General features: G+C 60.0%; 4 protein-coding genes across 4 annotated transcripts; 2 read left to right on the top strand and 2 right to left on the bottom strand.

Annotated features, from left to right (window-relative positions):
* The first annotated feature begins 2,460 nt into the window (after nt 1–2,460).
* THITE_2124226 (uncharacterized protein) lies at nt 2,461–4,903 on the top strand. The gene is made up of 2 exons (XM_003657902.1): nt 2,461–3,540; nt 3,619–4,903. Exons 1-2 carry the CDS (start codon nt 2,691–2,693, stop codon nt 4,821–4,823), a joined length of 2,055 nt encoding a protein of 684 aa, XP_003657950.1. The 5' UTR covers nt 2,461–2,690; the 3' UTR covers nt 4,824–4,903.
* A 2,828-nt stretch (nt 4,904–7,731) lies between these two features.
* On the bottom strand, nt 7,732–13,152 carry THITE_2124223 (uncharacterized protein). The gene is made up of 3 exons (XM_003657901.1): nt 8,304–13,152; nt 8,069–8,158; nt 7,732–7,867 (listed from the first exon to the last, which is right to left on the bottom strand). The coding sequence occupies exons 1-2, from the start codon at nt 12,990–12,992 to the stop codon at nt 8,084–8,086; spliced, it is 4,764 nt and encodes a 1,587-aa protein (XP_003657949.1). The 5' UTR covers nt 12,993–13,152; the 3' UTR covers nt 7,732–7,867; nt 8,069–8,083.
* Nucleotides 13,153–14,813: 1,661 nt separating this feature from the next.
* Nucleotides 14,814–18,189, top strand: THITE_2124221 (uncharacterized protein). The gene is made up of 4 exons (XM_003657900.1): nt 14,814–15,354; nt 15,459–15,998; nt 16,145–17,341; nt 17,432–18,189. The coding sequence occupies exons 1-4, from the start codon at nt 14,991–14,993 to the stop codon at nt 18,055–18,057; spliced, it is 2,727 nt and encodes a 908-aa protein (XP_003657948.1). The 5' UTR covers nt 14,814–14,990; the 3' UTR covers nt 18,058–18,189.
* On the bottom strand, nt 18,183–20,136 carry THITE_2124219 (uncharacterized protein). The gene is made up of 2 exons (XM_003657899.1): nt 19,582–20,136; nt 18,183–19,510 (listed from the first exon to the last, which is right to left on the bottom strand). The coding sequence occupies exons 1-2, from the start codon at nt 20,024–20,026 to the stop codon at nt 18,309–18,311; spliced, it is 1,647 nt and encodes a 548-aa protein (XP_003657947.1). The 5' UTR covers nt 20,027–20,136; the 3' UTR covers nt 18,183–18,308.
* Between the last annotated feature and the right edge of the window lie 8 nt (nt 20,137–20,144).

The raw sequence follows: 20,144 nt of genomic DNA, 5'->3' as shown, positions 1-20,144 counted from the left end.
AACGTGGCGTTGGTTCTACGGAGTACTCCGTACACCGCTTCCGTTCGCCGACATCGTGTCGCAAGTCAACGCCGGACAGCGAGCCAGCGCGCCCTGCTTCCCCTTACGGCAGACGCACACCAGAGGATGCGGTGCCCCAAACGCCGTACAGGAGCGAGATATCGATGAGGCATCATCATTACTCATCAGTTACGCGCGTCTTGTAAGAAGAACGGACATAACACTACCACGTAACGTTGGTCGTCAACTTGCCGATTAGTCAGAGGAGTGGAAACAGCTGGAAGCGCGCGGGTGTTGCTTGGCTTGATCGTTAGCCGTCGATCCCGCGCGCTAAGTAGTGTAGTGTAGTTATCCCCGCAGTCGGACTTACGGAGACGGCCGGGGATCCTTCGGTGTGCGTTGCTGACGGGGATGCATTGTCGGCCGCTGCGAAGAGAAAATGCGCACCTTGGAACCATCGCGGAGCCGGGCTGTCACGGAAACCGGGATTTGATTTGCAGTGGCTTTTAGGTTGGGCTGTTTTGCGGGACGGTGTCAGGGTACGTGTGCTTAGCGTACATTACATAATCCGCGCCTTAGCTCTCTGGCGCACAAGCGGCGTGGACGACAGCCATGCCGAGATCGGTCATCCTCCCAGATGTGATTCGCAATCGCTTGGCCGACCCAACCGAGTCACCGTGTACGCAGGACTTTGTCCGCCTTACACATCTGACTCAGAAGACTAAATGCACACCCCGCTTGATATATTGCAGCGTACGGAATACAAAAGGTAGTCGCGAGAGGAGTTGCGCTCGGGTGGGCTCTCCTCAGCTGCCAGGATCATGTGATGCGGCTGTTACGAGATGCGGCTGGACAGCCCGGCCTCGTGACAAGCGAGGCCATGGCCATCAGAAAACTCTGAGAAGTGCGACGGGACAAAAACAGGATTCGCGGAACTCGAGTCGACCTCACCCTCCTTTCCCTTCCCCTCCTCTCCCTGTGTCCTGCTGTATATGCTATGCGACGTTGCGTAGTGCTCAACCCTGTTCGTCTGTGGTCCAACTCAAGTAGTTATCGTACGGCATCTTTTCGTCTCAGCTGGGGTCTGCCGAGATCGCCAACTTAGATGAACAGCCACACCCGCCGACATCCCATGCGTCAGCACCTTTTTAGAGATCATTCCGGGCCGTGCCTGCCAGTAACACGCAAGTTACTCCGAGGCCGCTTATTTGGAATACCGTGCAGGCGTGGACAGACGCTGCGCCAAAAACTGGGTAATGCCGTAGGAAAGCGCGCTCGAAGAGAGGGGTGGGCGCTATTTTGGGGGGTTCCCTCAATGAGAATACTCCGGGCCGTGGTGTACGGATTACATCCCCAAAACCCCCGGTCGTGCCAGATCTGAAGAAATTTTTACCGAGACAAGAGATCGCCGAATGCATTCGGATTGGCTCTTCGCTGTCGGTAAGGAGTTTGCGATGCCGGAGAGCCCTCCACGACATCGAAATCGTTGGGAATGCCGAAGTGGCTGTGTCGATGGGCGGATTCCAAATTCAGTACACTACGGCCGTTCGTGTAAGGTCTGGAGGACCCTAGCACTGACCCTGCCTACTGTGTAAGGGTGGAAAAACTCTGCTGTATCCGGACATACCTTACACCCATTCGCAGACTTCAATTTTTCCTCTGAGACGGCGGCCCATAGTTCCAACATACCTGAGTTTTTCTGTGCAGGACTAGTCACGTGTTCAATCTCTCGGGCCCGACTGCCAAGTTTTCCAGTGGTCCAGACCTGCTGGATTTGCTCTTCCCGATCGACGCAAACGACCGTCTCGTATTCCAATCCATGCCTTCCAGACCAGAAGGCCGCGACAAGGCCGCCAAATCGCTCCTTGCATCCGCCTACTGCGACACAATGGACACGCTTCCAGACCAGCGCGCTCATGATCGCCGTCCGCTGCTCTATCGACCCGGACACAGATTTCCAACCGTCAAGCTCCCTTCGCCGGCACACATTCCCGTTGCAGCAACTCAGGTAACGTGAGTCGGCATATTCCTTGGCCGCTCTTCCCGTGAGTCAGCGCGCCTTTCCCGGCCTTTCTTGGGCAAGTTTCTGCGATGTTAGGCGATTAGCGATTACCAACATTTGGGCGATGAAAGCGCTCGCACAGCCGAGTCGAATCTCGAAGCAGTCGGCAGAACCACTCGGCACAGGGTCCCCGCGACTCGCGCATTCGCGCATCAGGTGTGTTAGGATCTCCGGAGCTTCTGGTGTCGCAGACCAAAGCCAAGGCGCCCAGGCCGGGCCTAACCACAAACAACCGGCCCGCACCATCCTGGCTGAGTCGGTCCTGGGCCGACCAATAGAAGTACAGTACGTGCGGGCATGTAGTGTACATTCGGCTTCAGGCGGGTACCGACGAGTACCACGGAACCCATGCACAGCGAAGCACAGCACCAGCGGCAGGGGGGCCCTTGCGCCCGCCCTGCGGCAGGGGTCTGTCTGCCGCTGCCGGCTCCTTTCGTTGAGTGACCCTACGTCATCGTATCTCCGTCACCCATTCCCGCATTCACCCCTCCATTAGTCACACGCCCAGAACTACAGGGACATACCTGGGGCCGTATTGCTATAAAGAATCAGTTTGTAGCTTCCTTCCACAGTCTTCCGCGTCGATTCGCCACGCATCAGTAACCTACACAAAACTCAGCTGGACACCATGTTACCGAACCACAGCCAACCTCCATTCTTCCACCAGCAACACCACCCAACAGAGCACCTTCAGTCGGCCTCCCAGGACCCCGCGCAGCACGCAGCGTCGCTCCTCGACGCCGACCCGAGCACGTTGGGTTTCGATTTCGACGACTTCGAATCGAGCCCGAGCAAACATCCCAGTCTATCGTCTTCGCCGGTCTCGACGCAATCGGTACTGTCTCAGTATTCGAGCATCGACTCTTCGCCTTTGTCCACCTTCGACAGCATCCCCACCCCAACTCAGCTGTGCGAGGGTCCTTTGTTCCCTCCCCCGCCACAAAGCGGCCAAGCTGTCACCGGGCCATCTGCACCGCTCTTCGCACAATCCGGCGCGATGCAAACGGAAGCGTGGGTGCCGAACGCCCACCAGGTGACTCCGCGATCGGTCAGCCATTTCTCGCACAATCGAGAATCGTCCCGGTCCTCGTTGGGATCGAATGGCCCGCTTTCGCCTTTCTCCCACAACTTCGCGAATCCTCAGATCGCCGTGAACGACTCGATCGGGGACGCCTTCCCCGTCTTCCACGGTGCGGATGATTTCAACAATTACCAGCTGGCGGCCAAGTCGCTCCCTGGTGTGACGCACGACAACTTCTACACCTCAACACCACCGTCTTACGGCGCCGCCGATTCCGCATCTTACCCCTACGTCGCTACGGCGCCGAGGCGCAGGAACGACCGTGGCCTGATGCCGCCATCAGACCACGCGACTGGATCAAGCCGGTCACAGCCCGTGTCGGTGGCGAGTTCAATAGCATCTGACTCACCTGCCACGCCAGCTGGGGAGCCCGAAGAGGATAAGCGGCACAATACTGGTGAGATTAGCTCAGATCTTCTCGAGTACTTCCTCGGCTCTCTCTCAAGCGCAAGCCACTCACCACCCATGGACGAAGCAGCCGTCCCTGCCGTTCCGAAGCTCGGCCGCACCATGACGGACGCCTTCAACGATGAGCTCTTCAATCCCAACTTCACGATTACGTCTTCGTCGTCGGGTCCGACATCGATATCGCCTACGAGCGACGTGTTCAACCAACGGTTGCAGGCCGCGAACAATCAGCACCTGTCAGCGGTGACGAGTTCGTCAATGTCGGCGACCTCTCGAGACCGGTCGCCGTTCCGCCAGGGTTCGCCGTTTGCTCACCTGCCGCTTCATGAGCTCCCGCCAAGCATTGGGTCGTCGCAGGCGCGATTTGGCTCGGCGCAGCAGATGCGGGAGCAGAGTAAGGCCTTGCACGACGCGCAAGCAATGCAGCAACACATCGCTCGGTCAACCGACACATCCACGCCGCAGACGATTTCGCCCAAGGACGCGATGCTCGAGTTCCACGAGCCCGATGGTGAAGCGAATTTCCCGCTCTTCCCGCAGCAGAACACGACAGCAGGGTTCAACGCCGACGCGATCAACAAGGCTGCTGCAGCCCACGGCCAGCAGCAGCCGGTGTTCCACGGACTGCCGATGGACAACGGTGCCTTGAACAACTTCCTTGCCTCCTCAGTGCCGGGACCCGTTCCGGTACCGCAACACTACCCCTTCATTCCTCAGCAACGGCCGCAGAGCGCAGTGCCATCGGTGACCAACGAGTCGCCCGCGGCGACGAGACTCGGGTCGGCGGACACGGCGACGACGGAATCTGCGCACAGCGGTACCCCGCATAGGATCGACGACACCCGGGCAAACGGTGGGACGTACACTTGTACCTACCACGGCTGCACGCAGCGGTTTGCAACACCTGCGCTGCTGCAAAAGCACAAGAGGGAGGGCCACCGGCAAGCGCACGGCCTCGGCGGAGTTCGGCGGCCGGATGGGACGGGCATGACTTCGAGTCTGCTGAACACGCAGGCTGGCCCGCACCGGTGCGACCGGCTGAACCCGAGCACTGGGAAACCATGCAACGCGGTCTTTTCTAGACCGTACGACCTTACGCGGCACGAGGGGACCATTCATAACCCCAACAAGCAGAAAGTCCGGTGTGATCTATGCACCGAGGACAAGACCTTTAGCCGGGCGGACGCGCTCACTCGTCACTACAAAGTGTGCCATCCGGAGATTGAGTTCCCGGGAAAGCAGCGCCGGCGCGGAGGGCACAGCGACAACTGAAGTCTCAAACTTGGGCGACAGCGGTCGCTGCACGCTTGGCGCTTTGGGCTGCCGCACCTGACAGCGCAAACGGTTGCGCCGAAAGCCTGAAGGCGGCTTGGCTGCGTCCCGTCCAGCTTCCACGCACACAATCCGAGCTTGCTGGCAGGACACGGGGTCCATGGAAGAAACGGTATATTGCATCGCGATGACGTCGACCGACGCACTGCATCCGTCCGAAAGAGGTTGCGACTCGACCTGGCCAGCGAATCGTGCCCCACCAAGGTTACGAGGCAGCCCAATGGGGAACCCACATGGACTTCAGCATTTCCATGGACTACAGTACAAAATGCACTGTGTGTCCGCCCCGGATTCTGTGGTCTTGCATGCATTCTTGGGCTATTTCCAGCGCATTCTTGGGCGCGGCTCCGGGGTACCCGAGTGGACCAATTCGCCAGCGCTGGCAGGACCCTGCCGATCTTCGTTGCCTGCTGCGCCGCAACTTCGCAACCTCACAGTCAACGCCATTGACGTCATCAGACCGGACTTGGGCGGGGTGCTTCATCCCGTTTCTTCAAGTTTCTTGAACACCGCTTCGATTCTCCAAAACGTCACTACTTCATCGTATCGCTTTTTATTATTTCAATCGGCATCGGATGTCCTTTCCTTGTCTTCCCAAGCGCGCTCTAGCTGGCTAGCAGGTGTGTGGGCTCTTTGACGAAGTCATGAACCACTGCATCGCACGGTGCCTGTTCTTTTTTCTCGGGGAGAGAGAATGTCATTCTTCGAGCGGAACATGGCGTTCCTTGGTCGCTAATCATTGGTTCTGGGATGGGAGTCAAACCTGATAGACTGTACATGATCATGTTTCATTGTATCACCAACAGCGCTCGGCATGGTAGTTCCGTGCTGTTTCTCTCTTGTATGGGTTATCAGGGGTTCGGAGACGAGCTTAGGGTTATAGAATAAAAGGCCTCGCGGCGAGCAACACTGCGGTTGTTTCTTGGGGGGGTCTCGGAGAACATGGGGCTGGGAATTTGCTGGACGGTTGGCTGGCATGGGTTTTAGAACAGCGAGACGATATATGTGAGAAAATGAAGCGCTGTTGTGTTTCCTGCTCGCCTGGCCAATGACGCAGTCACACCACCACCGCCTTGAACACACTCCTCGACTGGTCACCCACGACTAGTCCATCAAACCTCGTGCTTTTACAGCAATCGGAAACAGAAGCGATTGCGCTTGCCGGACACGATCATTGTATGCAGCAAGATCTTGTTCGTATCACTCTAGCCAGGATGACAGCCAAAATATCCCTGCCAAAGCCGGTTCATGACGCAGGGGTCCCGATGATCACCCTCTTCTGGTGTCTATTTTGACGTCTCCTTATACATCATCAGCGGCCCCATTCCCCATTGAGCGGGCTGCCCCGGGATAACCTGAGCAGCGTTGCTCCCGGGATCGAACACTTTCCCGACGGAATCGTCCGATCTGATCTGCATGTCAACAACTGGCGCAAGTTACCCACCTGAACTTCCTATTGCACACTTTACTGCACCAAGGTACCTAATAGCCTGATGATGAACCGCCGAACCTCTTCCGCCTGCCAGCCGCTCCCGGACATGCCACTAAGCAGCAAAATGAGCAGACAGAAGACGCTAGAGCATTCCACCCGCTATAGCATTCCTCACGCGGACCTCCCCTCCCTGGCCACACCCCGTGCCTCTCTGCCCACACACGGCACCAGGCTCGCGAGCGTCCCGATGGTGATGGTGATGTCGGGCACCCGACGATCGCGTTCGTCGGATGCGGAAATTCGCTGTCCAAGACGTATTATAGAAATGTCGCCGTGTCATCATCGCCGATGGCATTAACATATGAACTCTTCTGGATACGTGGTATGATGGGATAGGGACCGAGCATGCCGGCTCTCGGCCCAACAAAGAAGTGAAGTAACGGGGGGTGGTGGCATGATCGCTTCCGGCCGATGGTGGTCACGAGACGTACATGACGGGTGCGGTCTTATGTACAGTCAGGTACATACCGGAGAGGACATGTCCAGCACAGCAACAGTCGGGCGTGTTGCGTGACGCGTGGGCAGATTCCGGGAGATGCTTCTCACCAGCACACAGACAACCAAGCCTAGATACCCGTAGATACATTACAATCAGAAAAAAAACCCGTCGGTACAACTGACACAGTAAATGCCCAGTCAAGCATCAGGCCGCCCTGCTTCCCAGTATGGAGACAAGACCCCGACCATGTCCACTATGATGATGTCCTCGACGATCAGTGCCCCTATGGCTGTCTCCCGGTCAGAGCAATCAGCACCAAGATGCAGGACGTCAGCAACCCGCCCACCATCTCTTCCAAGCCTGACAGAGGCAGGGTCTACCAACGCTACCTTATCCATGCCCATAGAAGATGTCCGCTCCTCGGTCTTCTGGGAAGCGGGGGACCTCGCCGTCAGACCCTGATATGCGCTTACACTATAGCCTGGGCAGCTATCCGCCTGCATCCAACAAGACACCCATGTCCCTGTCAAGCGGCTGCAGCGGCAGAGCAGGACCTTATTTCAACTTCACTGCATAGGTATGTAACCCAACCCAACCGCAACACGAATAGGAACACCAATAAAATAGGCGTAAATAAGTGCGTATAAACTCTTGTGTCTAGATGGATGAACTTCAGATAAGAAGGAGTTCACTACTCGACGGGGTATCTCGCTGTGTCTCCAAGCCACACAACGACGAGGGTGAGTAAGTTGAGTAATCAGCAGTAAACAACCCGGGGAAGGGGCCTGCTTGCTATGGCACCAAACACCCCATGCTACATAGAACACAAAGGTACAGTACACGCAAGCTTAGCATCACCGACTGCACCTTTTCAGTAGACCCCGAAAAGTCAAGGTCTACAGCAAAGCTGAAGGTAGACCGCATGTAGAAGGCACGACTACTTTTCTTTTTCTCTATCCCGTGCAGCTCGACTCGCGCACCAGCAAGCCGACAACTTGCCCCTCTCTACGCAAGCTCCGTCCTTGCACGTACCAACCCCCCCCCCCCCCCCACCTTTTTGTGCCTATGTAGTATGTCGATAAAAGGTACCGAGGTAGGCACCTCAGAGTACCACTGGCAGAATCAGAAAAAAGCAGAAACCCGCGACCAGAGCCAGGACCGGACGCGAGACGAGGGACAGTCCGGCAACACATATTCATTCCCCTAACCCTACCCATCCATCCAACAGGCTGCCACCACGCCAACCACCACCACCGTCTCCCTAACCGCTCACGCAGACTCGCTGCCCATAACAGCGGCCCTGGCATCGGCATACAGCGGCGTGATGCCGGTCCAGAGTTGGAACTGTGTACAGCAACAACGTCTTGGTTAGCCAGCCATACCTCCACAATGCAAACCACGCACTAATAAATGGAGGGATGGAACAACAGAAGAGGGTCGAGAAAGGGAGAGGGAGAGAGTAAAGAATAAGAGAAGAAAAAAAACGTACCTGATACCACCCCTGCGCAGCCAACACCTCAAGCCCGGGGATGGTCTTCCACCCGGCGTCCTCGGCGAGCTGCATCAGCGGCGTGTGGCGGGGCATGTACGCCATCTCGAGCAGGACGCGCGGGGGTCTGGCGGCGGCGGTGGGTGTTGCGCCGTCGGTCTCGCCGCCGCCGCCATTGCCGGCGTGCAGCGCGCGGACCAGCACCTCGCGCATGCCGGGATCGATGGGCTTGTCGGCGGGGATGGTGCTGACGGCGACGGCGGGCAGGGCGTCCGGGGCGAGGGCGGCGACGTCCTCAGGGGTGGCGAGGTGGCGGACGGCGTAGTCGGGGGGGAAGCCGGCGGCCAGCTCGCGCACGCGGTCCGGGGTGCGCGCGACCACGTAGATGGGCGCGTAACCCAGCGAGTGTAGCGCGTAGATGGCGGCGCGGGTGGTGCCGCCGGAGCCGACGACCATGGCGGCGCCGGGGCGGGCGGCGGAGCGCTGCACCAGGCCGGCGGACCGCAGCGCGAACACCATGCCCATCCAGTCGGTATTATCGCCGAGGAGGGCTGGCTTGGCGCCGTCGGCGGACGGGGCCACCGGGATGATGGTGTTGACGGCGCCGATGGCGCGCGCCGCGTCCGAGATCCGGTCCAGCAGGGGCATGATGTCGAGCTTCAGCGGGATGGTCACCGAGGCGCCGCCGAAGTCGGGCGAGCGGAGGAGGTCCTGGACGTCCGACGCCCGGTCCGTCTCGAAGCGCGAGTACTGGTGCGGCAGCCCGGTGGCGCCGAACAGCGTGTTATGGAGCGCGGGCGACCGCGACGAGCCGATGGGCTTGCCGAAGAGGTAGAACGACTTGGGCTCCAGCTCGCCGATGAGCGCCAGCGCCTGTCGGATCTCGGCCGCCGACAGCTGCCCGGGAGCGGCCTTGGACGGCAGAGCCGGGTGGCTGACCGGCGTCATGAAACCGTTCAGCACTCGGCTGAGCTTGCCGGCCGGGCCCATATTGAGCGCAATCACGGGCTTGTTGTGAGCAGCGAGCATCCTCGTCTTGAAGTTAGTGAGAGCGAAGTTGTCGCCAATCTCACGGGCCACGCCCACGAGCTTAATCACGTCGCCGTACTGTAACGCCTTGTTGTAGAAGGGGATCCAGGAACCGTTCTTCCACGACAGCCTGTACTGCGGGTCGTGGTGCGATGCGATGATGCGAGTGAAGCCCTTCGCCTCGGTCACCGCCTCGAGGATCTCGGCAGGCATTGTCATCTCCAAGTCGAGGTACTCGACGCCGGTGCGCAGGCCGACCTGGTACAGCTCGCGCGCCAGCTTATAGTCGTCGTCGGGGAACTTGCCGCCTTGGCTCACGGTACGAACCGTGTAGACAATGGGAACCTTCGCCGCCGACCGGAGAAGGGCGACCTGGCGAGCGACGAAGTCAGGGTCGTAGTTCTGGAGCAGGTCAACGCGCAGCTCGACCGCATCGGACCCCACGACCACCTTGGGGATGATGTCAAGCGCCGTAGACACATCTGGGACAGTCAGCGAGACGAAGAAGGAGTGCTTCTTCTTGCGGACGTCTTCCAGGTGCGCGGATTGTCCGCATATGACGGAGAGGAAGCGGCTGAAATCGGCTGGGGGCTCGAGCAGGTCTTCGGAGCCATCCAGGTGCGGGCTGTGGTACTGGAAGTTGCTGCACTCCTCGAACCACGGCTTGCGGCGGTAGTAGACCTCGCGGATGTTCTCCGAGTAGGCCGGGCGGCTCTTGTCCCGCATCAGATACTCAACCATCTGGTCGGTATCGCGATGCACCAGAAGCACACAGCCGCCGGCATTTTTATACGAGATGAGGAGCTTACGCGCCGCCTCGCTCTCGACAATGCCGCCGCCGCAGGAGAAGATGTAGCCCTTGGACTGGTTCTTCATGACATCTTCGAGGAGCTCCAGCTCGGCTTTTCGGAAGCCCTCCCAGCCGCGCTCGCCGCGGATGATCTCGGGAATCGTCATGCCCTCTCTCCTCTCCAGCTCGACGTCCAGATCAATCAGCGGCCGCTTCAAGATCTGCGACATCCACCGGCCGGCCGTCGATTTGCCAGCACCGCGCATGCCAATGACGAAGATGGATCGATCGGAGCCTGAGCCGGACGACGAGTTGACCACGGGTTGTTTCGCCGTCGGATCCTCCTCGCCCTCCAGGTGCACGTGGAAGGCCTGAGACATGACGTCCCACCATCCGGGCCAGGTCTTAGCAGTGCATTCCCTCTCGAGGATGAGCACCGGGTGCGGTGAGATGGTGGCCAGCACGCCGAAGCTCATGGCAACACGGTGGTCGTCGTAGCAGTAGATGCCCTCGGTCGGATTCTGCAGCTCGCGGTATGGCTTTCCGACCACCTCGATACCGTCCTCGAGCTCGTTGCAGTGGACACCAAACTTGGCGAGCTGGTCCTTCATGGCGGCAATCCGGTTGCATTCCTTGACGCGCTGGTTCGCAATGCCCGTGATCCGGGTGGTGCCCGAGGCAACGGCGGCAAGCACCGAGGCAGTCAGGAAAGCGTCAGTCATGGGCTCCATGTCGACATGCTCGAGGGCCTTGAGTGTGCCAATTGGCGGCCCGGTAACGGTCGTAGAGCTGTCCGTTTGCTCGACCGTGCAGCCCATAGGTCGGAGGACGTCGACGGCGAAGCGGGCATCTCCTTGAAGCGACTTGGAGCCGATGTTCGGAATGGTGCAAGTGGTGCCGGTGATGGCAGCGACGGCCAGCGGGTAGGTAGCCGAGCTGGCGTCGCTCTCGACGACGTACTCGGCCGGGTTCTTGTAGACGCCCTGGGGGATGTGGTAGGTATTGGGATCCTCGGCTGACCGCTCGACGTGGATGCCGAATGAGGCCATCATGGCGATAGTCATATCGATGTACTGCTGGGAGATGGGCTTGCCGCCGACAAGCCGGAGCGTCACGGGCTTGTGGGCGTAAGGCGCAGCCATCAAGATGGACGAGACATACTGCGACGACACGGTGGCAGCCAGCTCGATCACGCCACCGGCAAAGCCAGCATTGGCGTCCACCTGCACCGGCAGGCTCTTCTCCTTCTCGAGATACTTGACCCCCACGCCGTTCGCCCGCAAGGCGTCGACAAGCGCACCGATGGGCCGCACCTTCATCCTCGCGTTGCCCGTCAAAACGGTCGAAGAAACTGCGGACGGCGCGCAGAGAGCCACAACGGACGTGAGGAAACGTGAGGCGGTGCCGGCATTACCGAGGTATAAAGGCTCCGCGCTGGCCTGCAGCTTGCCTCCCTTGCCCTTGACGACGAGGACCTCGCCGGCGTCTTCCCATGAATACGATGCACCTTGGAGCTGGGCGATGGCCGTGAGCATGTACTGGGTGTCGTCCGAATGCAGGAGGCCATGGATGCGCGTTGTGCCCTCGCCGAGGGCGGCCAGGACGAGAGCCCGGTTGGAGATGCTCTTGGAGCCGGGCGGCGTCACGCTGACGGACAGGCTCTGGGGCACGCCGGGGGTGACGCGGATCGAGGGAGACAGGACGATCCGGATGGCGCGGTCGTCGACCACGGTCGCCTTGGGCTCGTACGTCTTGCCAATGGCGGACAGCAGCACGATCTTTTTCTTGCGGCCATCGTTCTTCTTGTCGACCGCCATCTTCTGCAAGAGGACGTCCACCGGGCACTCCTTGCCGGCCGACAATCTAGCAATGCGCTTGTCGTGCACCGAGGTGGGCAGGTCGTAGCTGGCGATGCACTTGGCGAGACGGGCGACCGCACCCGGGCTGAGGATGCCGAGGAAGCGGGCCAGCTCTGCCTCCCTGACCATCCCGATGGCGACACACTCGCCGTGCAGGACCTGGGGGGCGAGGATGGCCTCGTAGGCGTGGCCGATGGAGTGGCCAAAGTTGAGCAGGTTGCGCAGGCCGCCCTCCCGCTCGTCGGAGGAGACGACCTGGGCCTTGACGCGGGCAGAGCCCAGGACGATGCGCTTCAGGATGTGGCGGATAGGAGCGAGGCGGGCGGAGGGGCTCGAGGCCTTGGAGCGGATGGCGTCGAGGATGGCGGCGGCGTTCTCCTCGAGGGCGGCGAACTCGGCCTCGTCCCAGATGGCGGCGGTCTTGATGACCTCGGCCATGCCGTTGATGAACTCGCGCACGGGCAGGGTCTCGAGGAAGGCCAGGTCGATGTAGATGCGGCGGGGCTGCCAGAAGGCGCCGATCAGGTTCTTGCCCATCGGGGTGTCGATGGCGGTCTTGCCGCCGATGGAGGAGTCGACCATGGCGAGCAGGGTGGTGGGCACCTGCACGAAGCGCACGCCGCGCATGAAGGTGGCGGCGACGTAGCCGATCATGTCGCCGATGACGCCGCCGCCGAGGGCGATGATGACGGTGTCGCGGGTGCATGCCTGGGCCAGCATCCAGTCCTCGATCTCGGCCTTGGTCTCGCGGCCCTTGGAGAACTCGCCGGGCGGGATGGCGTAGGTGAGCAGGCGGGCATCTTTCGGGGCGGCGGCGTCGAAGACGGCCTGGAACGGCGGGACGTAGGTCTGGTAGAGGTTGGTGTCGGTGACGAGCACGTAGGTGGACGACGGCAGGTGCTGCAGCAGGTCGTGAGTCACAAAGCCCAGCCAGATGCCGTGGTCGACCACGATGTCGTCCTTGCCCAGAATCGCGATCCGCGTGGGATCCGACCCGCTGGCGCCCGCCATGGTGCTCGGACTGTGCGTGAGCGCGCAATTGGGCTCCGCAGATGTGTCTGCAGAGCGTTGTCTGTCGTAGCCAGGCCGGCGGTGTGCTCAAGCTTTCGGCGTGTTTTTTTGGAGGTCAACGCAGTATTGCGTCGTGTAATTAACAACTTCCGGGGCTCTGCGGCCCGCCGGCGGGGTAAAATAACAGAGGTGGGCCGCCCCTCGCAGCGATCATCGGCCTGTGGAACCCCATGCTAAAAAAACATGACCCAATACTGGCAGATTCAGCAAGTGTTCAGAAATGCCACATGCAGGATGCTGTTTAAGACTCTGTTGGCTTGACTTTCATCAAAACGTATTTCGCGATCGCGGTCTCGTATAGAAGACCATGCCGGCCGCTGCCCGTCCAGGTCTCCGATCCACGCCTAAAGGACCTCCAACAAGCATGAAGTAAACAACGTACTCCCAGGGTGAGCATTCTTGTCGTCGAGGCGGCACTCCAGCACCACGAGAACTCCTGCCGCATTGCCACGCCAACTCCGCCATCGTAGCCTTTGAATCCATACGGATTTGCAAAGATCCTGCTGCTTGCGGCCCAGGAACGCGCCTTCTCAAAGCTTGAGCATTCCGAGTTGACAGCGCATGGAAGGGGATTAACGTGAGGCAACCATCCACTTTTCCAAAAAGGTGAAGCCGCGGCCGTTGTCGGAGCTTTAGCAACACCCTGTCCACATCCAAACTGTTCTTGGCTGCTACTGCCGACATTGGCTTACATAATCACGGGCAACCTCTACCACTTCTAATCAAGCACCTCGACGAGGTAATCGATCAATCAGTCAATCAGCACCACAATTGAACACATTGTCGTGATTCTCACACCTATGTTTACTCCTATCTAACGGGCGCCGAATAGGCTCGGGCCGGGGGTAGCGCGCCGCTGGAAAGCAACATGACGCAACAGCAGGCCCTTGGCAGGACGGAACAATCAACAAGGGACTCTTGGCCTCCGGCAACAAGGCACAGCAACTTCGAGCAGTTATGGGGGGGAGGTTGAAGGGACGTCCGTCAAACGGTTTCTGAGGGTTGGTCAGTGGCTAACATTGCCAATGCTCGTGACGCGGTTGGGTGGCACCAAGAATGCCATTGTTCCAGGCCGGAGAGCCGAGGGCTGACAGGTGGCTTGCATGCTTGCCGTCGGTCTTGTTTGTTAGACTAGTATAATTCTTGGACAAGAGGCGGAGTAATACGGATTGACCTTGGAAACCGACACGGAGCAATGAGCGTAAGCAACCGTGTTGGTTCTTCTTTCGACCCGTTACACAGGTGGTAGATAATGGAGTTTGAAGCTCCGCGGGAAGCTGGCGCCCCACTCGCTGGGTCCCCAAATCCAGCCAAGCCTGCCCTATGCACTGCAACCCCCCGCGACAACCTCGCAGGAGCCACCCGCAACACCCACCCAGGCACCAACAGGGTTCAGCACATGCTCGGGAACCTTGGCTCGCGGGGCTGACTGTTTGAGTCAAATGATCTCCTTCATTCATTGGGTCCCGCTGCCTGGAGCTGAATCCGCCATGCCGGGGTTGCTCGAGGCCGGGCTGGCTCACTGTCGTGGGGGAGATTGAAGGCAGTGTGGCGAATGGGATTGCCGTGTGGCCGTGTGGTTGATTTCTGGATCGGATTCGACTTCGTTCGATGGGTTTCGCGATGTCGATCGTCTAAAGTACCCCGGGTGACTGACTCACTTAAGATCAAACAAGGTTGGGGCCAAGTGGGACGAAGTCTCGCGTGCTTGACAATGTGGTGTGGTGTTTGTCGGATATTGCACATCTTGGAGGAGGTGTCCTGGACGCAGTCTGAAGGCCGTCGAGCGTCTCGTCTCCAAGTGAACAACTGGCCACACAGTCCAGGCCAGGGCATAGTGTAGTATAAATATCTGTCTGTCGCAACCGCTCGGCTCGTGAAGTAACGCAAACTGTGACCATCTGAACCGGCGCTCACACGCCGATCGACGCTTAGAACATGGCGTCCCCCACGTCGGTGCTGTCCAAGACGCTGCAGAGCATTACGCGCACCAAGATCCGCGAGCTGGAATCGCGCCGCCAGTCGTACGAGGCCCGCAAGCGCCAGTATGTCGCCAAAGCCGATGCCGCCGCCAACGAGCAAGACCGTCTCGCCTGCCTCGTGGAAGCCGTCGCAGAGCTCTATCCGGCTGCCTCGAAGGACGGCAGCCTCACCAACCTGCAGCGCTGGCTGGAGCAGTCCCGCTACGATGCCTCCATCCCCGTGTCCAAGCTGGCGAGCTTCAGCCGCCAGCTCCGCGCCAAGCTCGACTTACAGAGCCGCAGGCTGGACATGGCTCACCTGTACTCGCGTCTCCTGACTGGTATGCTTTCTTTGTGCTTGACCCCAACAGGCCCGTCTCCGGCGTCCCGGCCCCCGGCCCCCCAAGGTGCGCCAGCTTCTCCAGGTTCTGACCATCCGTCATAGAGTGGATGGACCAGCCGCTTGATGAGCCGCTGCCGGCCTCGGACGAACCGGACGGCGACTCGTTCGAGCTCGTCGAGCGCCAACGTCAGCGGCTGAGCGAGCTCGTCGACAAGTTCGAGTCCGTCGTCTTCGAGCCGCTCCAGACGGACGAGGCCGAAATCCGCAGCTTCCTCGACTCCCTGTTTCCCAACGCAGAAAGCCGAGCGGAACTTGAGAAGCTGCGCAAGAAGATCGCCGAGGACAGCCTCAGATTCATGTCCGAGACAGCCCCGTTCACCAGCGAGTCCCTGACGAGCTGCATCAAAGGCCTCCTCACCGAGGACATCCTGAGTGACGAGAAGCAGGCCCTCTTGCGCGACTTCTTGGAGAACAACCTTGCAAAGTCCGAGATTGCTGACGTCTTGAACATGCGCTTCTCTGCCCTGAGGGAATGGCGCTGGGATGCCGGCCCCGAGGGTATCCGCGTCGTGCCGCGTCGCTGCCTGAACGGCAAATATCGCGTCTGGGCCGACGATGACATCCTGCAGATGATCTTTGTCCGTACGTGCTCCTGCTTACTGTCTACCGCTTCCGCTGACTCTCGACGGGCTTCTCGAGCCAACGGCTCGGCGCCGGCGCTGCTCCGGCTGCCATCCCGCCGCCATGGTCAGGCAGGATAGATATAGCTGACGACATTGGTTGGACAGAGTATATCGGCATCAGGCTGTGCAACCTGCTCAAGCCCGCACTGAAGGCTTTCATGCGCGCCGTGCTCGTCAGACCGCTTGAGCGCCACACAGCACCGACCGATGCCGATCGGAAAAGACGCCGATTCTACGTCAGCCAGCCCTCGATTTCCAGTAACAGCGTTGAGAGTAACCGCAAGTCTAAATACCTCGAGACATTTTTCCTCTCTCAACTTCCCACGACCCTCGACGAAGACCTCAGCTATGACGATGATGACGACGAAGACAGCAGCAACTATAGCGACGGCACCAACCCGAACGGCTCCCAGCAGAAGCGATCTGGCATCAAGCAAGAGCTCCTGCGCCACCTTACCGCCGAGCTGATAGTCCATCGCCTCCGCGGTGTTACCTACGACACCCGGGCAACGCCTGGCGGCGGCGGCGGCGGCGTCGCCGTTGTGCAGACCGACCTGCAGTGGTACGGCACCGGCCTCTCCCACAGCACCATCTTCGCCGTCATGCGCTACGTCGGCTTCGGCCAGGATTGGATCGATTTCTTCAAGAAGTATCTCGAGGCGCCCCTGAACCTGGACGCTGCCTCGGACGACCGTCCGAAGCGCGGCCCCCGCATCCGCAAGAGGGGAGTGCCCATGGCGCACGCCTCGGAGAAGTTCACGGGCGAGCTGGTGCTGTTCTTCCTGGATCTTGCCGTCAACCGCAAAACCGGCACCCTGCTGTACCGCTTGCACGACGACATCTGGCTCGTGGGCGAGCCCCAGACATGCGCGCTGGCATGGGACTGCATGCAATCGTTTGCCAAGGTCTTCGGCCTGGACTTCAACAAAGCTAAAACCGGCTCTGTCTGCATCCCGGGGTCCGGAAACAGAGACGCCGCCATCGCCAGCTCGTTGCCGGTAGGCCCGGTCAAGATCGGCTTCCTGTGTCTAGATCCAAACTCCGGGAAATGGGTCATCGACCAGGACCTGGTAATGGCGCACGTTGACCAGCTCAAGAAACAGCTGGCCGAGTGCAAGAGCGTGCTCTCGTGGGTCCAGACATGGAATAGCTGCGTCGGCCGGTTCTTCAGCCATACGTTCGGCCAGCCCGCCCCTTGCTTCGGGCGGGAGCATATCGACGAGGTGTTGAGCACGTATCGCAACATGTTGCGGAGGCTGTTCCCCGGCTCTGACGGGAAAGAGGGAAGCGTGGTCGAGCATCGTAAGTTGGGACACACCCACCCCCTTTGCCCATTTCCTGATATCCGCATCTTGGAGCACAAAAAAGCTAACGAGACACGGCGAACGCTAGTCAAGCGCATGATCCAGGATCGATTCGGGGTCTCGGGCCTGCCCGACGCTTTTGTCTATTTGCCGGAACAACTCGGTGGCCTTGGCCTCCGGAACCCCTTTGTTGGCTTATTCCTGGTTCGCAACCAGATCAAGGAGACGCCCGAGGACATCATCGAGGAGTACCTCAAGGATGAATGGGAACAGTACCTTGAACGGAAAACATCCTGGGAGGATCTTAGCGACCCGGTTCTGACTCAACGACTCCGCTCCATCTATCCGGACAAAAACTCAAGGGAGTTGGACACCATCTTCAGGCAATGGAGGAAGATCTTCTTCCCGCTGCAGGACTACAGCCTGTTCCGCGAGCTCCTGTTCGGCACGTTCGCCCAGGCTGTGCGGAGGCTCGTCACCGTTCCCGCGGCCGAGAAGATTGCGTTGAGCAAGGAGGTCGAGAGCGAGCTCGAGTCCTTCTTGGACAACACCAAGGTCGGGCTCGACTCGGAGAAGAAGTGGTTCCTGCAACTGTACGCCCGAGAACTCATGGAGGACTTCGGCGGCCTGAGCCTCGTTGACAAGCAGTTCCTGCCCGTTGGCGTTCTGGAGATGATGAGGGGCAAAAAGGTCAGCTGGAACATGGTCCTCTAAGGCGCAGAAAGAGCCGTTCATCGAGGAAACAACCGGACATCCAAAAAACCAAGGAGGCTCTATTGTCGCTGTCATGCATGCCGTCGTATATCGTACATTGCGCCCTTTTTTCTATGTCTAACATCCGGAAAGCGATTCGTTTTTTTCCTCAGCAATGACACGGACCCCCTGAGCTCCAAACACCATTTTTTTTCTGTTCCTTTTATGCAGGCAAGAAATCACATATTATTACAACGTCGCTTGCTTCCTCGTCACACCCCTCCGTCAGCAGCAGATCGCTCCTCCTGCAGGTCGTAGCGCCCGCGAACGAGATCGGCGGTGGCCGGGTCGACAAACGGCGTCCGATACCACAGCTTGTGGGCCGCCCACAGGGCCACGAAGAGGATGAGGCTGACGTAGGCGGCGAAGAAGTCGCTCGTGCTCCAGTCGATGAACACGGTGAAGCCCTGGGTCAGGGTGATGAGGACGTTGAAGAAGAGGCCGTAGATGGCCGTGTAGGGCTGGAAGCGCGACACGTAGGGCAGGTCCGACCGCGGGATGCCCTGCGCCCGGAGCGCGCGCACGAAGGCGAGGTGCGACAGGCAGGTGCTCGCCCACGTGGTCATGCCGGCCACGCCGGAGATGTTGAGCAGCCAGTTGAACACCTTGCCGCCGCCGGCCGACAGGTTGAGGAAGGCGAGCAGGCCGAAGGCGGCCGTCACGGCGACCGAGAACACGGGGATGCCGTGCCGGTTCGTCTTCTTGAACAGCGCCGGCGCCTGGCCCTCCTCCGCGAGCGCCACCAGCACGCGGCTGCCCGAGTAAACGTTCGAGTTGGCCGCCGACAGCACCGCCGTGAGCAGCACCGCGTTGATGATGTCCGGCAGGACGCTGACGCCGGCGCGCTGCGCCGCGATGACGAGCGGCGACGCCGACGCGTCCGACGACGAGTCGTTGAGCAGGCTGGCGTCGTTGGACGGCACCACCATGGTCAACAGGAAGATGGTCACCACGAAGAGGCTCAGGATGCCCCAGAAGGTGGCGCGGATCGAGCTGGGCACCGTCTTGCGCGGGTCGCGCGCCTCGCCGGCGCCGACCCCGACGAGCTCGGCGCCCTGGTAGGCCACCGAGGCCTGGATCATCACGGCCCAGAAGCCGACGAACTTGCCTATCCCGCCTGACACCAGGTATTCGTTGAAAGCGCCCGGGTCGTGCCAATACTTGAATCCCAGAGCGCCTTCCTGGCCGGCGCCGGCCGCGATGCAGACGGCGAAGATGATGAAGCCGGCGATCGTGATGACCTTGAGACTCGACAGCCACATCTCGAGCTCGCCGTAGATGCGGACGGGGAGGTAGTTGACGACGGTGAAGACGACCCAGAAGACGGCGATCAGGATGCCGATGTTCACGTTTTGGTTCCAGTACTGGATGATGAGGCCCGCTGCGGTGAGAGACAGCGCATACGTTGTCGCCCCTTGATTCCATGCCGTCAATCTTCACCCGGTAGACACCAATACCTCGGACACGGGAGGTGGAAGCACTCACAGGCAAACCAGTAAAGCCACCCGACGGCGAACCCCAAGCTGTCGTCAACAAACCTCGTCGCATACGACGAGAAGGCGCCCGCCGTCGGGATGTACGTGGCCATCTCGCCCAAACAGACCATCACCGACCACAGGACGGTGCCCATGAAGACATACGAGATGAGACACCCTGCGGGGCCGGTCTTGACCAGCGCGGACCCGGTGCCCAAGAAGAAGCCGGTGCCGATAGTGCCGCCGATGGCAATGAAGTTGAGGTGCCTCCCCGACAGCTGCCTCTGCAGCTCGCCGCGCTGCGCTGACTCGGCATCGCAGTTGTTGTTGCTGTTGGCGCCGCCGTCACCCCCCTTCTTAGCCTTCTCGCCGCCGACAACAACGCCCACGACGCCGATGTCCGAGCCGGACGAATAGCCGACCGGCGACGGCGGCCAGGTATCGGAGGCCTTCATCGGCCCTGCTTCTGCGCTCCTTGCTCACCCCCTCCTTATTCCGGCCGTCTTGGAAGACAACCTGCGATCAGAAATTCCAACTCCGGCGGAGGCAAAGGCAAGAACGTACGTGTCCGGC

Source organism: Thermothielavioides terrestris, chromosome 6 (assembly GCF_000226115.1).
Source record: "Thermothielavioides terrestris NRRL 8126 chromosome 6, complete sequence".
Classification (NCBI taxonomy): Eukaryota; Fungi; Ascomycota; class Sordariomycetes; order Sordariales; family Chaetomiaceae; genus Thermothielavioides; species Thermothielavioides terrestris.
Note: the sequence above shows the minus strand (reverse complement) of the source record. Positions and strands in the feature narration are given on the sequence as shown.

Excerpts from the sequence above, each read along its gene's own strand:
- THITE_2124226 (XM_003657902.1), top strand. The coding sequence starts at position 2,691 with ATGTTACCGAACCACAGCCAACCTCCATTCTTCCACCAGCAACACCAC. Across the intron at positions 3,541-3,618 it reads GGATAAGCGGCACAATACTG|CAGCCGTCCCTGCCGTTCCG; the intron begins GTGAGATTAGCT and ends CCATGGACGAAG.
- THITE_2124223 (XM_003657901.1), bottom strand. The coding sequence starts at position 12,992 with ATGGCGGGCGCCAGCGGGTCGGATCCCACGCGGATCGCGATTCTGGGC. Across the intron at positions 8,159-8,303 it reads CTGCGCAGGGGTGGTATCAG|TTCCAACTCTGGACCGGCAT; the intron begins GTACGTTTTTTT and ends TGCTGTACACAG.
- THITE_2124221 (XM_003657900.1), top strand. The coding sequence starts at position 14,991 with ATGGCGTCCCCCACGTCGGTGCTGTCCAAGACGCTGCAGAGCATTACG. Across the intron at positions 15,355-15,458 it reads GTACTCGCGTCTCCTGACTG|AGTGGATGGACCAGCCGCTT; the intron begins GTATGCTTTCTT and ends CATCCGTCATAG. Across the intron at positions 15,999-16,144 it reads CCTGCAGATGATCTTTGTCC|AGTATATCGGCATCAGGCTG; the intron begins GTACGTGCTCCT and ends TTGGTTGGACAG.
- THITE_2124219 (XM_003657899.1), bottom strand. The coding sequence starts at position 20,026 with ATGAAGGCCTCCGATACCTGGCCGCCGTCGCCGGTCGGCTATTCGTCC. Across the intron at positions 19,511-19,581 it reads GTGGCTTTACTGGTTTGCCT|GGGCGACAACGTATGCGCTG; the intron begins GTGAGTGCTTCC and ends CATGGAATCAAG.